The following is a 23,235-nucleotide window of genomic DNA, read 5'->3' as shown; positions in this document are numbered from 1 at the left end:
ATTTATTGAACAATTACTGCATGCCATGGATTGTCACATTTAATCCTAACAATCCTGTGAGATAGGTATTAGCAGTACCCCTCCTTCATAAATAGGGAACCAGCACTCAGACAGAGAAACAACATGGACAGCACCCAGCAAGGCCTATCTCCCCTGGGTCCCCTTTCTGTCACTAAGCATCTCCCTGAGGATATATATATATATATATGCCAATACCATGAACATAGTGACTCATAGTCGTCATGAATATGACGACTATGAGCCAATACCATGAACATGACAACTGTAAGCCAATAGCATGAACATGGTGACTGTAAGTCAATACCATGAATATGATAACTATAAAATCAATATCATAGTCAATATATAAAGTCAATACCAAAAATCTGCCCATTTTTTAAAAATGGAATTTTGCAGTATGTATTCTTTTGTGTCTGGCTTCATTAGCTCAACACTGTAAGAATAATCCATGTCGTTCCATGTAATGGAAGACTGTTCACTTCCATTGCCGTAGAGTACTCCATTGAATGAAGGTATCAAGGCTGTATCCATTCTACTGTTGATGGATATTTGGGTTGTTTCCAGGTGATGGTCATTATGAATAATGCAGCTGTAAATATTCTTGCACATGTCTTTCAATGCTCATCAGTAGGCATATCTGTTGGGCAGTTAACTAATAAGGATTTGATCCCAAATGTATGTGGCTCAAAAGCTTCTGTTCTTCCCACCACCTTCCTCCATCATCCAGTTACTTTCCTCAGGTAATACTCAAGTCTCTTCAGTGACCACCATCACTGCTTTTTCTGAAAGTGCTTTTCTATCAATCTGGAGCATGCTCTGCTTTGTGCTAAAGGGGATACAAATGCAACCTAAGGCACAGTCTTTGTCCTGAAGGCGTTGCAACATAGCTGGATACAACTAGTAGTGCTTACAAAATAAATCAGTACTAACCTGTATGATACAGACTTTAAGTACCTAGATGATGAGAGAGAAAAATCGGTGAGATAATCACATGCCTGAGAAAGTTCCTAGAAAAACAAGCATGGAACTGAACCACCTAAAATACCTTGGTTTTTGCTCTCATGAGATGGTTTTACCATTGTTTCTGCATCGACTGATATCCAAACTCTGTCCATTTTCTTCTACTGTCCCACAGAGACACCTTCTTCCCAGACATCAACTTGAATGATTTCTCTCGTTTTCTGTTTATTTTCCATTTCAAGGGAGAGTGGGGATTGGTTACCATAGCAACGGCTACTTCTCCAAATTAATTCTGAATTTCATCAGATGTTCAGTTTGACAGTCCAGCTCTGCCTTCTGATTGTCTGGCTTTCACAACCGTGCTAATTACCCAACTCCTAAAGACTCCCTCCTGCTGCCCCCAGGGTGAATAACACAACTTGCATAACTTGAGCAAATGGCTATTACAAAACAACACTCCGTCCTGGGAGAAACACTGATGAGTGAGGAGATCTTGGGATTTTAACCATCCTCCAGCCATTCTAGAACCAAATACAAGAGACCATTTGGAAGAAAATGGGCTTGGGAAGGAAGGGGATGGGAATCCCTTTACAGGATGCTCCATGGAGAACAGGTTACCAAAAAAGGAAGACGTCTGGCTGGTTTACATGTAACCTCAGAAGAGGAAGATAAGTTTGTTGGTTTAAGCAAAAAGGCCAAGGGCCTAAAGTGGACCAATCAGTATTGTCCTCATGCCTTTGCCTTCAATCAACTCTATTATCTTAAATTAGTTCATTCTTTCCATGAGGTTGTCTCCCCATGTGACAGCATTTTTACTGCTTTTCTGAAACCTCTGACAGGTGTACCATTCTACTCCTCAAAGTCAGGGGTGCACTTTTGTCAAAAATTGTAGGATCCTCATGAAAAGTAGCTTATTTTTCATTTTGGAAATGAGTGATCTTTTCTTTTGCAAGAACTGTCTGCAACCTCATTAGGTCCTTTAGTCAATACAAGATCCATTCTTCAAGAGTTTCGTCCCCAGAACTAAATTTCAAGCACTTCATGGGCTCATGGCTTCACAAAATGGTCTTCTGATCCCCTAAGTCCGAAAGCTCATGGCAGTGAGAGTGAGAAAATTACAGCGGGCTGGCAGCTCTCCCGCTGTCAATGAGTCGGTCAAAGTTGAATCAATGGGTTTCTTGGTTTGGACAGTGAAAGGCTCTTTTGTTCACTAGTTGTCTTTTCTTAAACCAAAACTCTCTCTAGATGTTGGCTGGCATGTGCCAGGAGAACCATAGCCAACCAGTCCAGCAGTGGACTCCACAGAAGGCATAAGAAATGATAAGAAAGTATACAAGCTACCTATGGAAGAAGGGATGCAGAAGGCTTGCCAAGGACCATTCATTCCTGCTAAGACCATCTGTGCTATTTGGAGGCCTAATAAATCCTGGGAGGGCAGGGGATGTGGCCAGGATAAAGGAAGGAGCTCCATGGGAGACAGAATCAATGGCACCATGTTGGAGCAGCCACTGGATTCCATCCTCCTTCCACAACCATTCCTGAGGTATTTCCATGGAAACAAGTGGGGCTATGAGGCAATGTGCTCCATCAACCATCACCACATACTCATCAGTCACATCTCACAGTCTCCCTGAGCATTTTCTTTATTGGTCCATCTGGGCCTTTTTGTCTCACACACACAGTCACATAATTCTGAGTCTGAGAGCACTGACAATTGGTCAGAACACCTCAGAACTACCAGAGGCTAATGCTAAAGCTCTTATACTTGACACAGTGAACTCCCAAGAAAAAAGCATGCTCCTCCAACTCAAGCAATGAATGTGGTAGAAATTCACCCCCTGTGAAGATAGCCTGGCTCTTCCTGGCTTTGCCACCAGGGCTCATCCCACCCTTACCAGCAGCTAGGGTGGAGAAGTCAGCCCTGTGGTCATCACATCTCCGCTTCTAGCCATTGCGCAACCCACCATGTACAGCTCAGGACTATCCTGTCCACTCTAAATTCTGGTCCACCTCATTATGCAACATAGTGTCGTTGTTAAGGGACTGACTCCCAGAGCCAGACTACCTGGGTTCAAATCCAGGCTCTGCCACTTCCCAGCTGAGTGACCTTGGCAAGTTACCTAAACAATCTGAGCCTCAGTTTCTTCATGTGTTAAGGTGAAGACCACCTACCCTCACCGTGAAGATTGGCACAGCATACATATATGTGTTAGGCTGTTGTTTGTAGGCAGAAGTCAAGCCTGAATCAAATCCAGGATACTTAAGGATATGTATTAGCAAAATCTGTGCCTGAGATCACATGTGTGCCCTCGAGGGATGAGAGGAAGGGGCGAGATCAGAGAAATAGTAAACTAAAACTCAGGGACATCAAAGGACTTGCAGCCAAGCCTAAGGTAAAGGCAAGCTTAGCTCTCATAATTAGGGCCTGTTCCTCAGACCCCAGTGGTTTTCCAAAGTATGGATCCCAACCTCAGAGCCACCCCTGACAGATGAACCCACTGTCACAAATCATCTGGGGAGTGGGCCTCCTCCATGCCTCACGAGTCTTCCCCAATGCACGCTGTTGATCACTAAGGCAAATTAACAGAGCCATCACACTTCAGTTCAAAAGATCCTACATCATACGACTACATGGTTCCATTTTTTTTCTTTAAAAATTAACTTCAAGTACAAGTATTATTTGAGGCACCAGACAATATTGAATTCCAGGAAATCTGAGAGGGCGAGGCAGGACAGCCAGGGAGTAGCACTGGTTTTTAGTTGTTTTATTTCTAATCTCCAGCCTCTAGAAAAACGACTTGGGTGTAATCAAATGAAAACAATGAAAATAATACACTTGAAGGTCAAACAGCTAACTTAATAGGAAACTCATTAGAAACGTGGCTGGACATATTCACAGCTGAAGAGCCCATTCGTGTGATGAAACGTGAAGGGAGAGCTGGTGCTGAGTTACAAACCAGGGCGAGTCCTTACCCTGGGCCCAGCCTGCAGAGCCTTCATGTGGAACTTGCGGATTTGGCCGCACAGGGAGTGTGTTAAAATACTCAGCGATTCGCCATGGGTTCAAAAGAGTAAACACAAGCATAACACACCACTTCGCCAAGTTCAACAAACTGTTTCATGGGGTTCTGAGTCCCTGATGAGGGCAGCAACCGAATGGCACAGTAAGTAAACCCAAGCCTGAAGGTATCACTCACTGCTCATGGGTGATCACAGCCAGACAGACATTCTTCTCTGGAATTCACTGATGACAAATGATCAGACCAAGACAAGTTTTGAGAGTGGGGCTCATTTCCTCTTGGTTGCAGGATTAAGTCTGTATTTCTCAGTCCGGCCAATTAAATCTGAGTCTCTAGGGGTGAGGCTCGGCATCAGCATTTTCTACCTGTGTCTCACGAGATGTTAATGTGTGTCCAGCCCTGAGGCTCACTGATGTAGGCAATCTGGCCTCAACCTTCTCTTTTAACACCTCCCAAAAGAAGATGATAATCCAGCCATTAAGGACCTCTCAGAGCCCTAAAGGAATAATCCCATCAGGAATAATCAATACTATTTATTGATACTGTGCTTAACAATTTTATTCATTATCTGATTTAATCCTCACAACCTTATCTAGCAAGTAGTGAGCTGCTGGTCTCACTTTATAGGTAAGAGAACTGAGCCTCAGACAGGTTAAGTCACTCAGCCCAAGGTCATGGAAGAGCAACTGGCTCATTCAAATCGAAGCCTATTTGGGACAATAAAACACCTACTCACCCTACTAGAACAGTACCAGGGATCTAAGTACTTGCTACATTTTTATAAAAGCAATGAGTGATCAAATGAATCAGTGGGACCACTGGGTAGAATTAAGGAACATCAGCCTTATCAGTCAGATCAGTTCAGCCATTCCCTGCCTTCAAAAAGCCTTCTTTGGGGAGGAGGGTGGGGGTGGGGGTGAATGGGTGACGGGCACTGAGGGGGGCACTTGACAGGATGAGCACTGGGTGTTATCTTGTATGTTGGCAAATTGAACACCAATAAAAAAATAAATTTATTATTTAAAAAAAGACAATTGCTTAGTTATGGTATATCCGTTCAATGGAATATCATAAGGTAATTAAAATTATATTTAACAACAACAACAAAAAAAAGCCTTCCTCAATCAGGATCTGCTTGCGGGATAGAAGGCTGGGGTAGGGCACTTGAATCTGAGAAGAAAAATGTGAACTGCTTCAACTGTAGGTATCTCCAAATAACTGATGCTAGACATGAGCCCTGCCTTAGTTTCTGACCCAGTGAGCAGCTGTTTCTCTAACATGACAGTTCTCAAACTTGAGAGTGCATCAGAGTCACCCAGAGGGCTGGGTATTACACACACTTGGATCTAGGGTGGCCCCAAGCAACACGGATGCCACAGGTTGAGGGTCCTTCTGAGAACCATGGCTCCCATGCATTGTTGAGCAGTTAATCAGGGTCCTGCCATTCTCAAGGGGTCACTTTGCAGGGGCAGCCAGACTTTGCGACTCTGGAACCTCTGCTCTATCCTGTGGACATGTCTTGTACCAGCCCCCCTGCCCCTGACCAGGGAGAGGAGAAGGCAGGAAGGAGAATGACCAGTCATCCAAGCCTGCAGCTCACAATACAGCCTACAGGCTCTCCCACAGACCCTGTCTCTTGGTTTCTCCTCTACATCTCTGGGTGGATTTTTCGAGCAGTGATTTTTGCCACCAGGCAAGAACCATATGCCCTTCCAGAAAAACCTAACAAATTCTCAGGGGGCTTAGGTAGCTTTAAAAAGCACAATGTAACATATACTTCTAGGAAAATGGAAGACCTTTTAACTAAAAAAAAAAAAAAAAAAAAAAAACCCACCTCATCCAAAGTGCCTTTATAGTAGGAATTCAGAGAATTTTTTAGAATATAGGCTCTTTTACGTCTTCTCCTAGGCAGCAGGTTTAAAGCTCACAAGATATACATGCTTATCAAGGGAGGCACATTTGTTTGTTCTATTTGGCTTTTTTAAATTTCAGACACTCTTCCAAAGGTGAGAGATCCCAGCTGACCAAGGTCCAGTAGGCTTCCCCCTTTGTTCCTGAAAGCCAAGGCCATCCTTCCCTAGCACAGAGAACATGATGAAAGGGTTGGCCCGTTCTAGCATATTGCAGTGTAAAGGCTGATGAAACAATGTCATCTTGCAGGGCCAGGAAGAGAATCTCCCTCACTCACTACCACCCCCCCGCCCTCGCCTTTCATTCCTGGCCTGGCCTAGCAGGACTGTTACCAGATGGGGTGCTAAGTTTCCCTAAAGTGTTGTGTGGCAAGATGTACATTCTCGTGGTTTTACAGATTGGGTCTCCTAGGCTTTCAAGGGGAAGCAAAGGCGAGACAACGTGCCTTTGATGTTTGCACTTGGGTCCTGAAATCAGAACCTCAGGCAAAAACTGTTTTTATCTCTTCCATCCTAGGCAGCCAAGTTGAAAGCTCTGGCGGGCACTTCCTTTTCAGCTGTTCTTTCCATATTGTCAATTCCCACCCTACTGAGAGAATGGAATTCCTTTGACTGGAAACAGGGGTCCATCTCAGAGATGGAGTCAGAGATTTCTTTCTTCCTTTTCTCTCTCCAGTTACATTATTACCTTTAGTATCATACACTGGAAGGTACATGTCTATCCTCTTTTATTTACTTAGCATTAGAAACCAGTTATGGTTTGTGTTTACACAGAGTTGACAAATTTGAGGGTTAATCACCTTCACCCTTAGGTCAACAGGAGAATAACCCCAGGGTCTGGTCCGAGGAAGAAACATTTGAAAGGAATTATTTTTGAGATTTGGTGAACAGCAGCATTAATTCAGCAAAGCCACAGATTTTGTGAGCCTGTGGGTATTGTGAATAATGTACAGAAAACTTACATTTCCATGGACTGCAGTTTAGAAAACACTTGATCTCTGAGTTGACTAGATTTGGGCTCCAAGCTTCTTCCTGAGATGGATGCAGAAATATTTTCTAAAATACCCATGAAGCTGGCCTTTAATGCTCTCACGTAGTTCAGACAACAACCCCTGGGAACACCAAGAATTGTCTGTATCTCAGGGTCTCGAATAATGCTCACCCCCAATTAGGGATCGCTGCACCACCAAACTGACCTGGCTTATATTAGGGGCACCAGCTTCAGAGTGACAAGGTTCAGTTCTCAGACCCACCACTTATTAGTTAGTGTAACCCTGGAAGATGTACTTATTAGCCTCTCAGACAAAATCACTTGGCCATAAATGAGGGATATTAGCAGTCTGCATTTCAAGAACATAAGAATTAACTGAGATAATACAAGCACACAACCTAAAACAGAGTAAAACTCAGTAACTTCTACCTAAATAAAAGATACTTTCTTCCTCAAAATCAGTGGCTTTGCCCTATTCCTGATACAAAATCCACAGCCCTGCTGTGGTCAAAACCTGGCCTTCCCTGACCTCCTCTCTCCACCACTCACTCGCTCCCTCAGTCTCACAGACCCTCTGTCACATCTGCCAGCAGGAGCTCCTTCTCTCCTCTGGGCATCTTTTGTTCACACATTCTGTTCCCTTTGCCTGGAATGCCCAGGTCTCTGTGGGGCTCCCTCCCCGCTCCACTCGGGTACCAGCTCAATACCTAGGTCACCAGACTACTCATGGAATGTCAGCCCCATGAGACCAGGGCTTGTCCTGCTTGCTCTGTACCCCTGGTGCCTAGAATAGGGCGGTGCATGTAATACACACTCAATATTTGTACTTTTTTTTTAATGAATGGATTGCTTTTCCTCTGGAACTTGTATTTCAGTATCACTGGATAGTATAGTCCACGATCATGTGTTCCCTTCAGGAAGGCCCAAAGTTCCTAAACACAGGGGGTCAGATACATTGCTTTGCCATGTTGCTGCTTTTGCTGCTGTTATGTGTGCATGTGTGTATTTTAAACCACCGAAGTCCTGGCTGAAGAAATGCTCAGAAGGTTCTTCCACAGTTCCATTCATTTGGCTGATGTCCACACAGCCCGATCAATGCCTAGGCACTGATTTTTCATTCAGCAGAATCTGTGCATTGCTGCACCGGCCACGGCTCCCGATTGGCCAGTCACACAACCAATCAGCTGCCGGGAAGAAGGTTCCTTTTCACACTGGGGTTGGCAGAGAGACCACAGACTGCATCCCCCACCCCTGCTGCCACCACCCTGCCCCTACCACACCTCAGGGCCAAGGAGAGAAAAGGCCAGCCTGAGGAAGATGCTGGGAGCACCCAGGTGGGCTGCAGAGCCAGAACATTACACAAAGTCGGAAATGCAGGGCAGAGGGAAAACTAATGAGGTCATGAGGCCTGTGTGCCAGGGCCACGAGCTAGCCACAGTACCCAGTTTTGTGAACTGCATTGGGTCCCCCAAATTCATATGTTGAAGTCCCAATGCCCAGAACCTCAGAATGTGACCTTACTCAGAGGCAGGGCCTTTAAAAAAATAATTAAGGTTAACTGAGGACATTAGGGTGGGCCCTAATCCAGTGTTACTGGTATCCTCATTGAAAAGGGGAAATTTGGACACAGACACGGGAGGGGACAGCATATGACAATGTGGGGAGAAGACGGCCATCTATAAGCCAAGGAGAGAGGCTTGGAAGAGAGCTACCCTGGATCTTGGACTTCTGGTCTCCAGAACTGAGAAATAGCACACTTGTGTTGTGCAAGCCACCCGGTCCATGGTGTTCTGTTGTGGCAGCCGTGGCAAATAATACACCGGGTGAGTCAATCTTCCAGGGCCTCAATCTCCACCACTGCAAAACCTGGCCTGCCCCTTGCACAGGTTTGCTGTAGGGATCAAATGAGGCTCGATGTCAGGGAGCCTATAAACTGTACAGGATTCCATGGATGACATCCAAAGGTCTAATTTCACTCAGGGCTGGGTCCTGGGCTCCTGGACAGCAAGGCAGATAAAGTCAGAAGGCCCTGGAGACTGTGGGGTCCCAGTTTGAGGTGAAGGAGCTGGAGGGGTGCCTTGGCGATTCCCTACTCCAAACCTCGGGGGAAGGGAGGGGAGCTGCCCTCCTCCACAGTTATTCAGTGGACGTGGGAGAAACAGAACTTGCGTGGGAGAAGGGAAAGAGAACAGAACAGAAACCAGAGATTTCTAAGAAATTAAAAAGGAAACAAAAAGCCACATTGAAGTCTCTGGGCGTTTTCTGGATAAAAACAGTATGTTTTATTTGTATGATCTTCTGCAGGTCACAGAATAACTTGATGGCAGTAGAGGTATTTTTTAACCTATTTGAGGTCAGGAATCCCTTGGACAATCTCATGAAAGCTGTGCACCCTCTCTCTCCTCAGAAAAAATTAACCCATGCACTCAACATCTAAAGCATTAAATACCAGCATGGTCCTACCCTGCAATGATGAAAAAGTTCTGTATCTACATTGTCCAATATGGCAGTCACTAGCTGCATGAGCCCTTGAAATGTGGCTAGTGGTACTAAAGAACTGATAAATTTTTAACTATTTTGTTTTATTAATTTGGATTTAAATATCCATCTATGGCTGTGGCTTCTATACTGGCACAGTATACAACTATATAGTTGTATATAGGCAACTATACAATATTCTAGAGGACTTACAAACACCCTGCAGTTTACCCATTGACCCATGCCAATGGATCAAGTTAGGTACCATTTGTAATGATTATACTATCTTCACAATAATTCCCTTTTTTGAGCTTACCAGAACATGTATCATATAATTGAATCCTATCAACAACACTAAGAAAAAGAATTGTTACCCTCATCTTATATGTGTAGCTATTGAGGCCTGGGAGTCCCCCAACTCACCCAAAATCTCATGTCAAGGCCACAGTCAAGGATTTGGGACCAAAACCCAAGAGCCTAATGTGAAAACTCCAGCTCTTTCCTGATTCCCCAAAACCTGTTGATAGGGTTTTATGAATGGAGGCCCAAGCTCCCACCTGAGGCCTCGATGGAAGTTATTTCTAGTCACTCAAAGAACTTTAAGTTTTGTGGTACCTATCTTTAAAATTACAAGCAAGGGCTTCTCTTCTTCTTGAAGCCTCCAGTGGGGGCTGAGCTGAGGCCAAGTTGACCTTAATAATAAAGTGCTCTTCCATTCAATTCATCTCTGTCCTTTTCTTGGTATGAGTACAGATTCCTGTTCCCCATACAACCTGCAGGATTCCCAAGGCCAAAGCGAGCATGATGCTAGTCAAGGAGCCAGGCCTCTCTGTGCCAGACTTCAGTTACCACAGACCGTCTCCCAATTAAGGAGCCTGAAAAATCTGTCCCGCCTTCCCAATAAAGAAGGCTCCCTCTCCATGCCAAGCAATCCCAAACACAGTGCTGCTCCACAGAACATGTGACCCACACTGGTTCACACTGGAGAGGACATCCTTCACTAGTGCCTTTGGATTTCCATGGTAACCATGGAAGCCACAAGGAGCAAAAACACTCTGAATTTTTAAAACTCACTCTCATCCTGCATTTTGCATCTCCACTCACTTGAACCTTTAGATGTTCCTCTCGTTTGCAGGCATATTCAGATTTGTTTTATCAACCCAGAATTCTACTTTCCCCAATTCTTCCTCAAGATAACTCTTTCAAAGCCCAGCTTGACAGCCACAAAAACCTCTAAGCTCCAGGACTCCATTGTCCCAGAATATGTTGCTTTGCATATCTACATATTTTTCTTTTCTTTCTTTTTTTCTTTTTTAAAGATTTTATTTATTTATTCATGAGAGACACACAGAGACACAGAGACACAGGCAGAGGGAGAAGCAGGCTCCCTGCAGGGAGCCCGATGTGGGACTCAATCCCAGGACCCTGGGATCATGCCCTGAGCTAAAGGCAGATACCCAACTGCTGAGCCACCCAGGTGCCCCTATGTAATATTTTTCTGTCATGCCTGTATGATGCCTTGAATATAAAGTTCATAGCCTATTGTGTCTTTCAGTGTCTAACCACATATAATCCAGTGCTTAACCAGACTCGGTCACTCAGTAGACCAGTGGTTCCCACACTTGTGAAAACACAGACAGCCGAGCCTCACCCCCAGAGTTGCTGATTCAGCACATCCTTGTGAGGCCTTAGAATCTGCATTTCTAACAATTCCAATTCATATGATGTTACGGGTTCAGAGATTGCACTTTGAGACTCACTGCAAAAGATGTTTGCGAAATTCTGCAAATGAATAAATGATTGAATGAATTAAAATGTCCCTCAAGCACCCTCTCACCACGGGCTCCAAAATTGAGTTTTAGGAAAAATCAAGATAAAAACTGTTACCAACATTTACTTCTAGATGAGGAGCAAAAATAGAAGGCACAGTGGAAAAAATGGCCAGAAACAGCAGGGAATCAGAGGGAAAACTTGAGATAGATATCAGAAAAACTTTCAGGCTACTGTCTGGTTTCCTCTTAGCCATTACTGTGCAACGTATTATGATCAGACCACAATTAAAAATACTATGATGAGACCAAATTAGAAACAGGTTCATTTTTCCGACTCAACTGTGCATATTAAAAAATATTCTGGGGAAACACTTTGACTCAGTAAACCCAAGCCTAGAAAATTTTTCATAAGAAAAAAAATAATCGTCAGAAATTAATATATAAATGATTATAAGGAAGGTCCCTAAAGCCCCGCTGATAACAAAAGGAATTAGATCCAATAAATTATGGTACATCCATAAATGGAATACTCTAAAGCTTTTTAAAATGTCCTTACAGGGGATACTTACTAGCATAGGAAGAGATATATGATATAATACTTGAAAAAAAAATTAAGTCAAAAAAACATTATCAATAGTATGATCTAACTTTGAATAAAAGTCAGGTACAGATATAGAGAGGTAGATAAAAATATAAATATAGCTAGAGTGCTAATTTATCAAACTGAGGGTGAGAAATGAAAGTATTTTGAAACTTTAATTTGTGCATTTCAGTCACTTCTGCAACAAATACATATTGCTTGAGTAGTATTTTTTACAGATTTAAAAGAAAAAAAATAGGCTATAGGAAGTTCATACTTTCCATTTCTTCTCAGGAAGGAGCAACCAGTTGAAGCATGAGCATTTTTCTTTTTACTGACACTGCTCTTGAATTCCATTCGTGAAGCATCTGCCCCACCAAGATATCCCTATTCTTTCTCGGACCCACTCAAAGATACTCCCAACTCAAACAGCCTCCACTTGGAATAACACGTGACTCCACCATGACCCTGGTCACCCAGCAAACTGCCATTTTTCAGAAACCATGGCTGTCTCGCATGCTGGCTTTTAATAAGGCCAGTTGCTTAGCAACCACCAAAGACCTGGCAAGGAGCTAGAAGAAGGCACTAGCCGGAGCTATTTTATGACCAAAGTGAGCTGTGCTTCGTGTGTCTGGTTGCATTCAAAGTAACCAAATAAGAGATAACACCCAGCTATTTTTGCATCATGAGGAAAAATACTTGGCTCCTGCCCAGAAGGACAATTACCTAAAAATCTTGGCAGGCCCCGTGGTATGAGAAATGGTAACTGATACGCGAGTAAAAAAAAAAAAAAAAATCACTGACCTTCATAAATACTGATGATATGAGGATGGTTGAGGGATGACATGATCTCAATCTCTCGTCTGATGTGAACCATGTCTTGTTCATCCTTAATTTTGTCCTTACGAATGGATTTTATAGCAACCTATAAAGTCAGGAAATGAAATGTTACCCAGAGAACTAAACAGATGCAAATCAGCCATTGGGGGAACTTGGGAAATAAATACAGATGTTACTTGTTGGCAGAACCGACAATAACCAAAATAAAGCTTCAAAATACCCCCTGTCACATCTTTCGTTTATAGCAAAAACACCCTTCTCCCAACAACAGAAAACATCAGGTTCCAACAGCCTGGGGTTTGGATGCAGGGTTGGTTTTTTTTATTTTGGGCTTTTCTTTTTTCTATAAAGTGGAGGCTGCTTCACGTGGCCAGATTCCTTTACTCCAGGAATCCTGATCCTTTTGAAAAAAGGAGAGCTCGGTTTACAGGGTATCAATGATTAAACATGGATGGCTGAAATCAGTATCACTCAGCTCCACCGGGCAGCTGCCGAAGGCTAGCGAAAGCTCTGCTGCATGGGGCTTCTCGAGGCCAGTTCTGCCCCTACATGGGGTCTTAGCACTGCAGCCTACGCTGTTTGTACAACTGCTCAGTGGCCAAATCCTTCCTTCATCTTTCCTCTTGCTCAAAGCACCTTCGTTTGGCACACGTGATGAGATAAAAAAGGCTCTGCTACAGAAAAGTCAGGATAAGACCATAAGGCAATGACAGCCAGACTCCCTGCCCAGCCCCAGTTGATCCCCATGCCAACATCTGCAAATGCAAACTGTAGAGCGCTGCCAGGGCCAGCGCACAGAGCAGTTACTCAAAAGAAACACATAAATAAAAAAGCATTAAATGACAATGGGAATCTAATAAGGTAAATCAGATTTGCCAAAGGATTCATCTTTGCTCATGAACAAGTTGCTTCGTCATTTAATCCTTGGCCCTGGCTCCAAGGGAGGCAAAAAGTACTTTGGATGGGGACGGCCAACAAGGAAGCCTGCCAACCAATGTGTGGCCAGTTCCCAAAGCCGGCTTCGTCCCCTCCGAAGTGGTCCTTCTGTGATGTCAGCTCCCACCTGGACCACTCTCTCTTAGATGAAAGGCACTTAACCCCGGGACCACAAAGGCACGAAGTGCTCCAGAGACAGCATCCTGGTTACCAGCAGGACACCACCACAACTAAATTGAGATGGGGTGAAGCCCTGCCAGCCTCAGCAGGAACGTCCTCACACCTACGAACCATTGCTTCTTCTGGCTTCCACCAGGTCCCCACCAACCACGATACATGGAAACATGTCTAAAATGCAATCAGTCCATCTATAACTCAGTAAGAATCGGGCAGCTATTATTATTGTTGTTGCTGTTGTTGTTGTTGTTGCTGCTTACTGACCTCCCCACAAGTGAGGTAAATGGACAGGCAGGTCCCCATATTTCTGCTCTGCAGACTCCCCCCAACCCAAGCTGTAATGAAATCAGTATTTGTGTCGTTACTTGCCTCTGTACTAGTGGGAATCTAACTGCTTTATCTGCAGTGCTTAACTCCGGGTTGGCACGTGGCAGGCCTGAGAAAAACCTTAGTGTGGGAAGGCTGGCAGGTGCTAGGTGAACAGAAAGGAAAAGAGGAAGGAGGAGGCAAAGGAGGGGGGAGGCGAGGGTGATGAGAGCGTTAGGTTATGAGAACACGGATGGGAGAAGTGCTAATGAAACTAGAGCAAAAAAGGAAGGACCACCCCAGTCAGACATCACCACCAAGACAGGCACCCTGGGAAGATGCTTAGTTTTTCTTTGGCATCCTACCCATGAGAGCAATTGAGGAATGGACAAAACAGACCGGAAACACGGGTGCCTGCTGTAAACCCAGGGACAGGCACCGCCCTCCCTGAGACTGGGGGCAGACCCCAGGCCGGATCAAAGGAAGCTGCCCAGAGATGAATGAGCTTCCAACCTCAAAGCCCCTTTCACCAGGGTGCTGGGCTCAAAGCCACCCCAGGCCCTCCGACAGCCCTATTCAGTATGCAGCAAGAAAAGCCTCCCCATGCTGACGTCAAATGTAAAGATATGACTGGAAGGCTTTATTTTGTCTGAGCGGGGCCTGGCACCCGGGGAGCTGGTTCTTGGGGGAAGCAGTGAACACACACAGGCCGTGGAGGATGTGGGTGGCTGTTGGACCATCTCCTGCATTCCTCCATGAATTAGATGGGCCAGGGGGAGAAACCACCCCCTTTGATGATGCAGCAGGCTGAACTTGGCCTCCAGGAGGCTCTATTGTCAAATGACAATAAGCACAAATTCTTTCCCGTCCAGGGTTCGGGGAGGGTAGTGACATTGTTGGGGGTAGAGTGGGCGGTAAGAAAATAAGGCCACTTGTCGGTTCCCCCCAACAGTGGAGCAGGAGGCTGATGGTCTCAGGGCATGTTTGCCAGGGGGAGGCTTCCAGCCCAATATGAAAAGGAAAATGCTCCCATTCTAATAAAGCCCCACTCTGCATTAAGGAAACTAAAAGGGTTCCATACTGTTAATAACCATGGTGGCTGTCCCTCCACAAAAGTTCCCCTCTTCCTGCAGTGAATCTTCTCTTGAAAATGCAAAAGGGGGCTCCATCCTGCCCCATCTTCCAAAGGGCTGGAGGGAAGTCAGTTTGAGACAAAGGCTACAAATCACTTAGAACCATGCAACTGTCAAGGCCAGGAGGAGACATCTCAGTTCAACTCCCAAGAGCCAAGAGCTGACTCACCCAAGGCTGCAGAGACAGTACATGGCAAATCGCGGACGCAGAAGAACCACAGTAATAAGAGCAGTCAGTGGGGAACACCTAACGGGGGGCAGACCTGACGCAGACCTGGGCCGAAGTGCTCTTCAGGCCGCGGATCTTTATATTCTTATTCGGGTGTCAGCTCCAGGATCTTCTGGGGCGGCCCTCCCCAACCCCTGGAGCCCACAAGGCCGCTCCAGCCATGACCACCTCCCTCTCTCCACACCTTCCCCCACCTTATCTTCTTCGGGACAAGTGGCACCTTCTGAAATTATCTTGTGCTTCTTTGTTTGCTGCATATTCAGCCTGTGACCAAATCCAGCTTGTGGCCTGTTTCTGTAGGACCTAGAAAGCTGAAAATGGTTGTCATATTTTTAAAGAGCTGTTTTATAAAAGGAGATCTGGAAGTGCAACTCCTGTAACATAAGGTAGTGCCTGCTTCAGGAAGCCGGTGGATAAACTAAACCAGCACACGGGGAAGCACTGTTGCGTAACAGTGAGGGACAGGGCTTTGAGGCCTTCCTGAAACCATTCACTAGCTGTGTGACCTCAGGCAGGTTGCAGAACCCCTCTGTGCTCATCCATCAGGTAGGGATCCTGTAAGGATTAATGTCAGGAGGTTAAAACATGCCTGGCCCATGATAAGTGCTCAAAAACTGTCAGCATGTTTAACCTGAAGGGAGGCCCTTCCTGCCTTCCTGCCTTTCACTCTTGGAGCACACTAGGATTCCTCCTGGCTCCTCATGGGCCAGCAAGCCAAGGCCTAGGGAATGGAGACCACGTTTGTTCCCCAAAGTACATAAAGGCCAACGGAATCTGCCTCCTGGGTCTTTGCACCGTAGCTTCATCTGAAATGTCAGGAAGCTCCGAGCGGCTGAGGCTCACCCACCATGACCATTCATGGCATCTGAGCCCGAGACCAGATGGAAGGATGAACAACCTGGAACCCCAAAAGCAACCTCAGGACTATATTCCTCCATCTTCTCCTCATGGTCACCTATGCAGGTGAACAGGGGAAAAAATATTCTCACTCGAATCAAAAGCCTACCTCAAGATCTCCACTGCAGCTTCTCTGAATCTGGACTGTTGGTTCACTTATTTTTTTGGAACACCTAGCAGGTACCAGACACAGTGCTGCCATGACAAAGAAGGGACCCAACAAAGATTCTGTCCCAGCCCTCAAGGTTGGGGGGAGGATAGGGAATGGACAAAGACAATTAGCACAATGACACAAATAATTACATACTTGTCCTAATAGGGTGGGGGCATTCTGGAGAAAATCTCCTCTCTGGCTTGCCTTAGTCCTCAGCCACATTGACAAAGAAAGAGAGAGGTAAGGAGAGGGCCCAGCAGGAAGAGATTACCAAATGTCTGAAATCATACACCCTCCAAAAAAAAAAAAAAGGCAATTTGTTGCTGCACAAGCCAGAGAGATGTCACTCCACCTTCAAAGTGACGGGAATTCCTGTGCAGTACAGCCACTTTCATAAACGTTCCCAAGTCTAGACAGCACTGTGTGCCTTATAAAATGGTCTGCCTTTAAATAAGGCCACCCTATAGTTTAATGTCTAAACCGTATGCAGCGGCACATCTGGCTGTGGACCCGGGATTCCGCCCCACAGTGCCGGCCTGTGTAAGAGGCATCAGCCCAGCCAGTCCCCATTCCTTGTTAACCATAACAGGGCCAGCCTTCTCTTGCATTCACACAGTTTCTCCTTTTTGGGGTAATCATCACAAACCACCTATTCTGCAGCCTGCTGGGCAGGACTTGCTGCCACGGCTGCTGTGAATGTTAAGAGCTTGGTGGCTGCGCAGGGCTCTAGAAGGCCGCAGGATAAAGCTCAGGCTACTGCCAGCAGGCCAACCTCAGATGAGCCCCAGCATTGCAAGTCTGTTTCCTCGTCTGTATAATGGGCCTAGGATAGCCCCCCTCTTGGGGCAGTTGTAGGGTGCGGGAATAATGTGAATAAAGTAACCAGCACACAGTAGGTGTCCACTGAAAGGTGGTGACTATACATGAGGCTTGGCCGATACGGGGCCATGTTTTCGGGGTGACGAGCCCCCAGCAAATCCTCTTATAGGCCTCTCCCCACCCCATCACCCACACACATCCTCCCCTTCCCCACATTTGTGCTGAGGCAAGAGCAGGTTAAAATTCATACCCGGCCTGCCTGCCTGCAGAGTGGGGCAGCCAGCTGTCTTCCTGGCCTGCTCTGGGGAGTGGGGGAGGTTCTGGGCAGGTTGTGTGTCTGCCAGATTCAGACTGAGAGCGTCACTGCCCTCATCCCTCCAGAGCACCACCCATGGATGTTCATTCACTGCCATATGTCAGCCTGCAGGGAGATCTTAGTGTTGTCTTTGGCTCTGACATATCAGCATTTTAAAATCAGTGACAATATTCTTCAAGATGGTCATAACCAACATTTCTAAAGTGTTAACCATGTGCCAGTGAGCCTTATCTCCTTTAATCCTAACTAAGGCCCCATTTTACAGGGGAGGACACTGAGGTGCAGAAAAGACAAATACTTCTCAAACTCACCCAGTCTGTAAAAGATAGAGAGCTAAGGCTACAACTGAGACAGCCTGAGCCCCAGGATTCTGGCTCTAGAGGTTACAGGTAATGCTGGGGTGGACAGCAAACACGGCAGGTGACAGGATCCCTCCAAGGGTCTCAAACAGTCTCCACAACCTGGAGATAAAGCTCAGGCCCCTCCAAGTGGAAAAGTTTTATAGGGTCCTAGGTGAGGTGCCAGGGGGCAGCATTTGGGGTCTGAGTAGCAGGGAAGAAATAGGGTCCGCCCATCTGTAAACATGGCATTAGCATCACTTAGTAGGAGTAAGTTTGCATCCTAAGCCAAACAGCCCCTTGGGTCACTTGATGGCTTCTATTCGGACAGGCAGTGCATGGCCATCACCATGGGGATGCCACCCAAGAGGCCACCCTGCAGCCAAAGCCCCTCATTAATTAAATGACCCCCAGCTCTTGGTGAGGAGCATGGCCAACTCAGGACAACACTTGAGCAAGTTGCCATGATGCAACCGCCCCACAGGGACCTAAGCCAACTCCTCCATGGGGCCCAAGGGCCTCTTCCTCTCCGGCCTGTTGATTCATGTCACTACATGGATGTTTCTTCAGGCAGAAGCAGATTAGAAGCCAAGAACTGTATCAACAGGCACTGAGGAGATGCACTCCCCCAACACCAGGAAGCACAGCATGGGTAAGAAAGAGCTTTTTCTTCAAAGAACAGCATCCACCGTGCACTACCAGCAACCTTTTAGTCTTATGAAAGGTCCTGAAAATAAACTCCTCTGTAAGTTGGTTCTCCAGCCTCAATTTACCAAAACTCCCCATCAGAGATGACATGGCCTCAGGTGATGCTGACCCTTCTCCCACCGTGAAAATGTGTTCTATTTCCAGGAGAGCCTGGGTCTCTGGAAATTGGCTCTGTCAATTTAGTGTCCTACTCTTGGTTCTGGCTCAGGCCATGATCTCAGGGTCATGAGATCCAGCCCCACATCAGGCTCCGTGCTCAGTGAGCAGTCTGCTTGAGGTTCTCTCCCTCCCTCTCCCTCTAGCCTCTGTACACTGTGCGAGTACCAGTCCATGCTCTTTCTCTCTCTCTCTAAAATAAATAAAATTTTTTTACAAAAATGTGTTCTATTTCCAGAATTTGAATAGCATATCAGATTCTTATCTGACAGGGCCAGGGCCTGCTCAGAAGGACCTCAGAGAGGCGGGGAGGTCTTTATCTACACGTGTGGGCTTCCCTGGCTCTCCACACCCCCTTTTCAAGGACTGGCCTAAGCATGTCATTATCGCACGGGGTAATGCCACAAGGGAGGTGGAATTCATGGCTTAGAAACTGTGGGCACATTCACACTCCCTGCACTGTGCCTGGGTTTGTAAACACCAGATAGTGGCCATGGCTGACCAGGCAGGAATCAAAGGAGCGGAAAAAAAATAAAAATAAAAAAAAGGCCCATGGAAAGTTAACAACAGTGACAATGCCAAAGCAAGCAATGAGCCAGCTCAGAGCACACAATCTGATTCTCTGGGTGAGCAGTTCCCCTCAGAGTGCTGAGCACACCACCTGCACCAGAGCCAGGGGTGGGGCCTAACTGTAAAATGCAGCTTCCAGGCCCCACTCCAAATCTACTGAATTCCAGCATCAGCATTTTTTACAAGCTCCCCAGGTGATTCTGCGGCACTTTGACATTTGAGAACCGTCGGAGTAGATGTGGCCACCATGGCACTTCCTACTCTGAAACTTAGACACTATGCAGCCATGTTAAACATTAGGTGATGAATGAGAATTAATGAACTGCCCACCCATATAGAGGGGAATTAAACACAAGCTGCTTCCCTAAGGGGACTCTGTGACCCGAATTAATGTGCCCCTGGCAAATGGGAGGCTTGCTCCCAGCGGGGGGGGGGGGGGGGCAGTTTCTGGCTGCATATCTGCGGATGCTATAAGGCCCTAGAGGCTGGCTGGTAATGGGCTCCTTCATGCTCTGCACACAACCTGGGGCTCCCACACCTGGAACCATAAATGTCTCCAAAGGAAGAGACAAAAAGTGAGCCCTGGAGCCTCACATTCAGCCCACTCGGTGACAGAGGGTCTGGCTGGGACTGCGAGGAGCTTTCTCCCACCAGGATCCTCCAGAAGTCTCTCCAGGCTCTCTGCCCAGTGAGTGACCCCAAGACCCGCCACATGCAAAGGCCTCTGGTAGCACAAGACATGTGACATAGGCAACAGCAGAGCCACACAGGGAGCCTAAATTCACAAGGCTGTTTAGCTGGAACTCTAGTGGCCAGGCAGCTGTTTATTTTTGGACTTTCACGTTTCCGAAAACCAAGTGCAGCACCAACTCAGAACTCTAAAGTACAGCTGCTTTCTTCCAGGTTCCAACTGTCCTGGGGAGGGAGAGGAAGGGCCAGACCAGAGGGCTGTGGCTGGACAGCCTGGACCAGTAGCATCTGATCACTCTGACGCTCTTCACAACCGGGCTTGGATAAGCTTAGGGTTGTGCAACCTTTATTTATCAACCTCTGAGTGCAGCAGAGCCCCCACCGGAATGGCTGAAAAACCACATCAGCACCTTGGCCTTGTCTTCGGTCACAACAACATGGCCAGGCGCCCCTGCAGAGAGGCAAGCACGCCATAGGCTCATTTCCCTCATCCGCGAATGAGGATGCCAAGGGTGCCAGCTCCACGAGGTTGATGGAGGCCTGGAGCAGACAGTGTACAGGAAGGAGGACAGAGAAGGAAACCGGCACACGGCACAAGGAGTAGCGATCAGCCGATGGTAGACCTCAGGATGCTCTATGCCAACCCCCTCATTTTACAGGTGAGGAAACTGAGTCCCAGAGAGGTCAAAGCACAGGCCCTGGGTTCACAGAGTTAGTAGCAGAGTTAGTATCAGCACTGGAGCTGCAGCGAGAGTCCCAGGTCTCCCTCAGGTCCGGGATTAATACTCTGGGCAAGTGCTAACCCACTTCCGAGCCACAGCTAGCAGGGGGACTAAGACTGTCACCCAAAGATCTACAGTGCATACACGAAGCATGCCCCAGCAGCCAGGCCCCGGACTAACAAGCTGAGATGGTGAGCAACAGCTACTCCTAAGCGTGCTGGTGAATTGTGACCTGTTCCTCAGCATGACACCTCCCTCTCGTGCCAGGGGGCTGTCCTCCCACAGACAGGCCAGAGATGCAGTCTGCTGTCCGAGTCAGTCCAAATCTCGGTCCAATTTCTGAAGCCTGATTTGGTAGCACACATGAGGGGCATGCGGGGCATGTGGGGCATGCGGGGAGGCTTTTATCCCATTATTTCTTAATTCACTGAAAACATTGCTTTTAAATATTAACTTGAGGCCACTACTGAATCGCTGACCTTGGGAACAATGCATAAGGGACACAAAAGACCTAAGAAACAAAATTAGTTTTCCAAAGTGGAGGGAAAAAATTAGTCAATTGAATTTAACTGATCCAGGCGAACAGAACAAAGAGAAAAAGTTTTTTAATTTCTTAAGATGGTAAAATATATAGGACAAGCAAAAAAAATTATATTGCCTATTTCAAGCTTGAGTGATTCTATAAATAAGTGAAAGGGAAGATTCTTCCGGTGTTATTTTTATACCAACAAAACTCTTCCTCGGAAAGCTGATTCGTGGCAATCAGAGTGTGCAAAGCACTCGGGACAGGTAAGGAAGGACAGCGGGGCTGTAATCTGACTCCTGGAGGCCTCCGTTAGCATCTCCTCACAAACCAGAGTTTCTTGTCCTTCCAAAGGAAGCTCTCATTGTCCGTTACCCAGAGAGAGTCAGCAGGCTGCGCCCTGCTGCAGAGCCCCTGCTGCAAAATGCACCCCCCATGCTTATCAGCCCCCTAATAACCCCCCACAAACCTGCCAGGGAAGTTCATCACGGCAGCGCCTCCGGCTACATGCACACAGCCCCAGGCGATGCCAGCCTGACCCCCCAGGAGCACGCTCAGTTCCCCTCGGGCATTTCCTGCCACCCGTCAGGCAGGAGAGCTCTGTAAGCTTCACCCAACACCCAACACTCAGTTCCTACCCTCAGGGAGATGGGGTGGAGGTCTGTGGCTCTTACAGGGATCCAAAGAACAGGCTGGACGGAGAATGTGATGCTCCTGGCCATCCGTGCTCCAAGACCCCTCCACACCGATCATCTCAACTACTGTCTTCAGTTGACCAGCTCCTCCCTCCATGCCCTCCCCCAAAGATGAGCCCCCATAATGCACCTAGAAGTCCACTTCCCTAACCTCAGTCCCCATTCACACAGAGACCATTCCTATGTTATTCACTGTAGCTTCAGTGCCTCCCCGGGGCCTGGCATATAGTATATGCCAAAAAGCTGTGGCTCATATGGTCTCCACGCATTAAAATGGAACCTTAACATTTTGCTAAGTGATAAATCTGACAGGGAGAGGCAAATACTGTGTAATCTCACTTATACATGGAATCTAATAAACCCAACCTCATAGGAATAGAGAGTACGCTGGTGGGTGCCAGGGCCCAAGGGATAGGAGGGAAATAGAAGATGTTGGTTAAAGGGCACAAACTTAAAAAAAAAAAAAAAACAAAGGGCACAAACCTCCAGCTATAAGCTGAATAAGTTCTGAGGATCTGATGGGCAGCACAGTGACTATAGTAAACAATACTGTCTTATGTACTTGCAAGTTGTTAAAAGAGTGGATCTGAAATGTTATCACCATGCACACACACACACACACACACACACACACACACACGATGATTACGTGAGAGGACAAGAAGTGTTAATTAACTTCATAGTGGTAATCATTTTGCAACATGTACGTGTATCAAATCATCACACTGTACACCTTAAACTTACATATGTTATATCAATAATATCGCAATAAAGCTAGGGGGAAGGACCCTTAAAAAAACAAAACCAAAGCAAGACATGTTATCATTCTACAGCCACCTGCCATGCAGTCTTATTTTACTTACTTGTCTCTCAAATGTTGAATCCCTACTTGTTCTGAGGGATTCCACTGAGGGAAACCACTGAGCCTGAACTTGCTCACCCCTAAATTGGAGATAATATGATGGTATTTAGAAACAGGACCTTAAGGGGTTGATTAGGTCCTGAGACTGGAGCCCTCATGAATGGGATCAGTGCCCTTAGTGAAGAGACCCCAGAGAGCTCCCTTGTACCTTCTGCCAAGTGAGGACATGGTCGTCGATGAACCAGGAAGGGGGCCATAGCCAGACACAGAATCTCCAGGCACCTGATCTTGGACTTCCACGCTTCGAAACTTTAAAAAATAAATTTCCATTATTTATAAGCTAATAAAGAAAGAAAATGGAGATAATTATAGTGCCCACTCCAGAAGGGCTGAGAGATCATTCCCAACAATAGCTAACAGTAAGCCTAATAA

The 23,235-nt window shown here is 46.5% G+C and overlaps 1 protein-coding gene across 1 annotated transcript in view; it reads right to left on the bottom strand.

Moving 5' to 3' along the window:
• Positions 1 to 23,235, bottom strand: part of NUAK1 (NUAK family kinase 1) — a 71,663-nt gene that overhangs the window by 26,072 nt on the left and 22,356 nt on the right. Inside the window, exon 2 of the mRNA XM_041754795.1 lies at positions 12,537 to 12,657. Coding sequence (XP_041610729.1) covers positions 12,537 to 12,657 — 121 coding nt within the window. The remainder of the gene's footprint in view (positions 1 to 12,536; positions 12,658 to 23,235) is intronic.

Source organism: Vulpes lagopus, chromosome 5, assembly GCF_018345385.1.
Source record: "Vulpes lagopus strain Blue_001 chromosome 5, ASM1834538v1, whole genome shotgun sequence".
In the NCBI taxonomy this organism is placed as follows: domain Eukaryota; kingdom Metazoa; phylum Chordata; class Mammalia; order Carnivora; family Canidae; genus Vulpes; species Vulpes lagopus.
The sequence above is the reverse complement of the archived record's forward strand: the minus strand, read 5'-3'. Positions and strand labels throughout refer to the sequence as shown.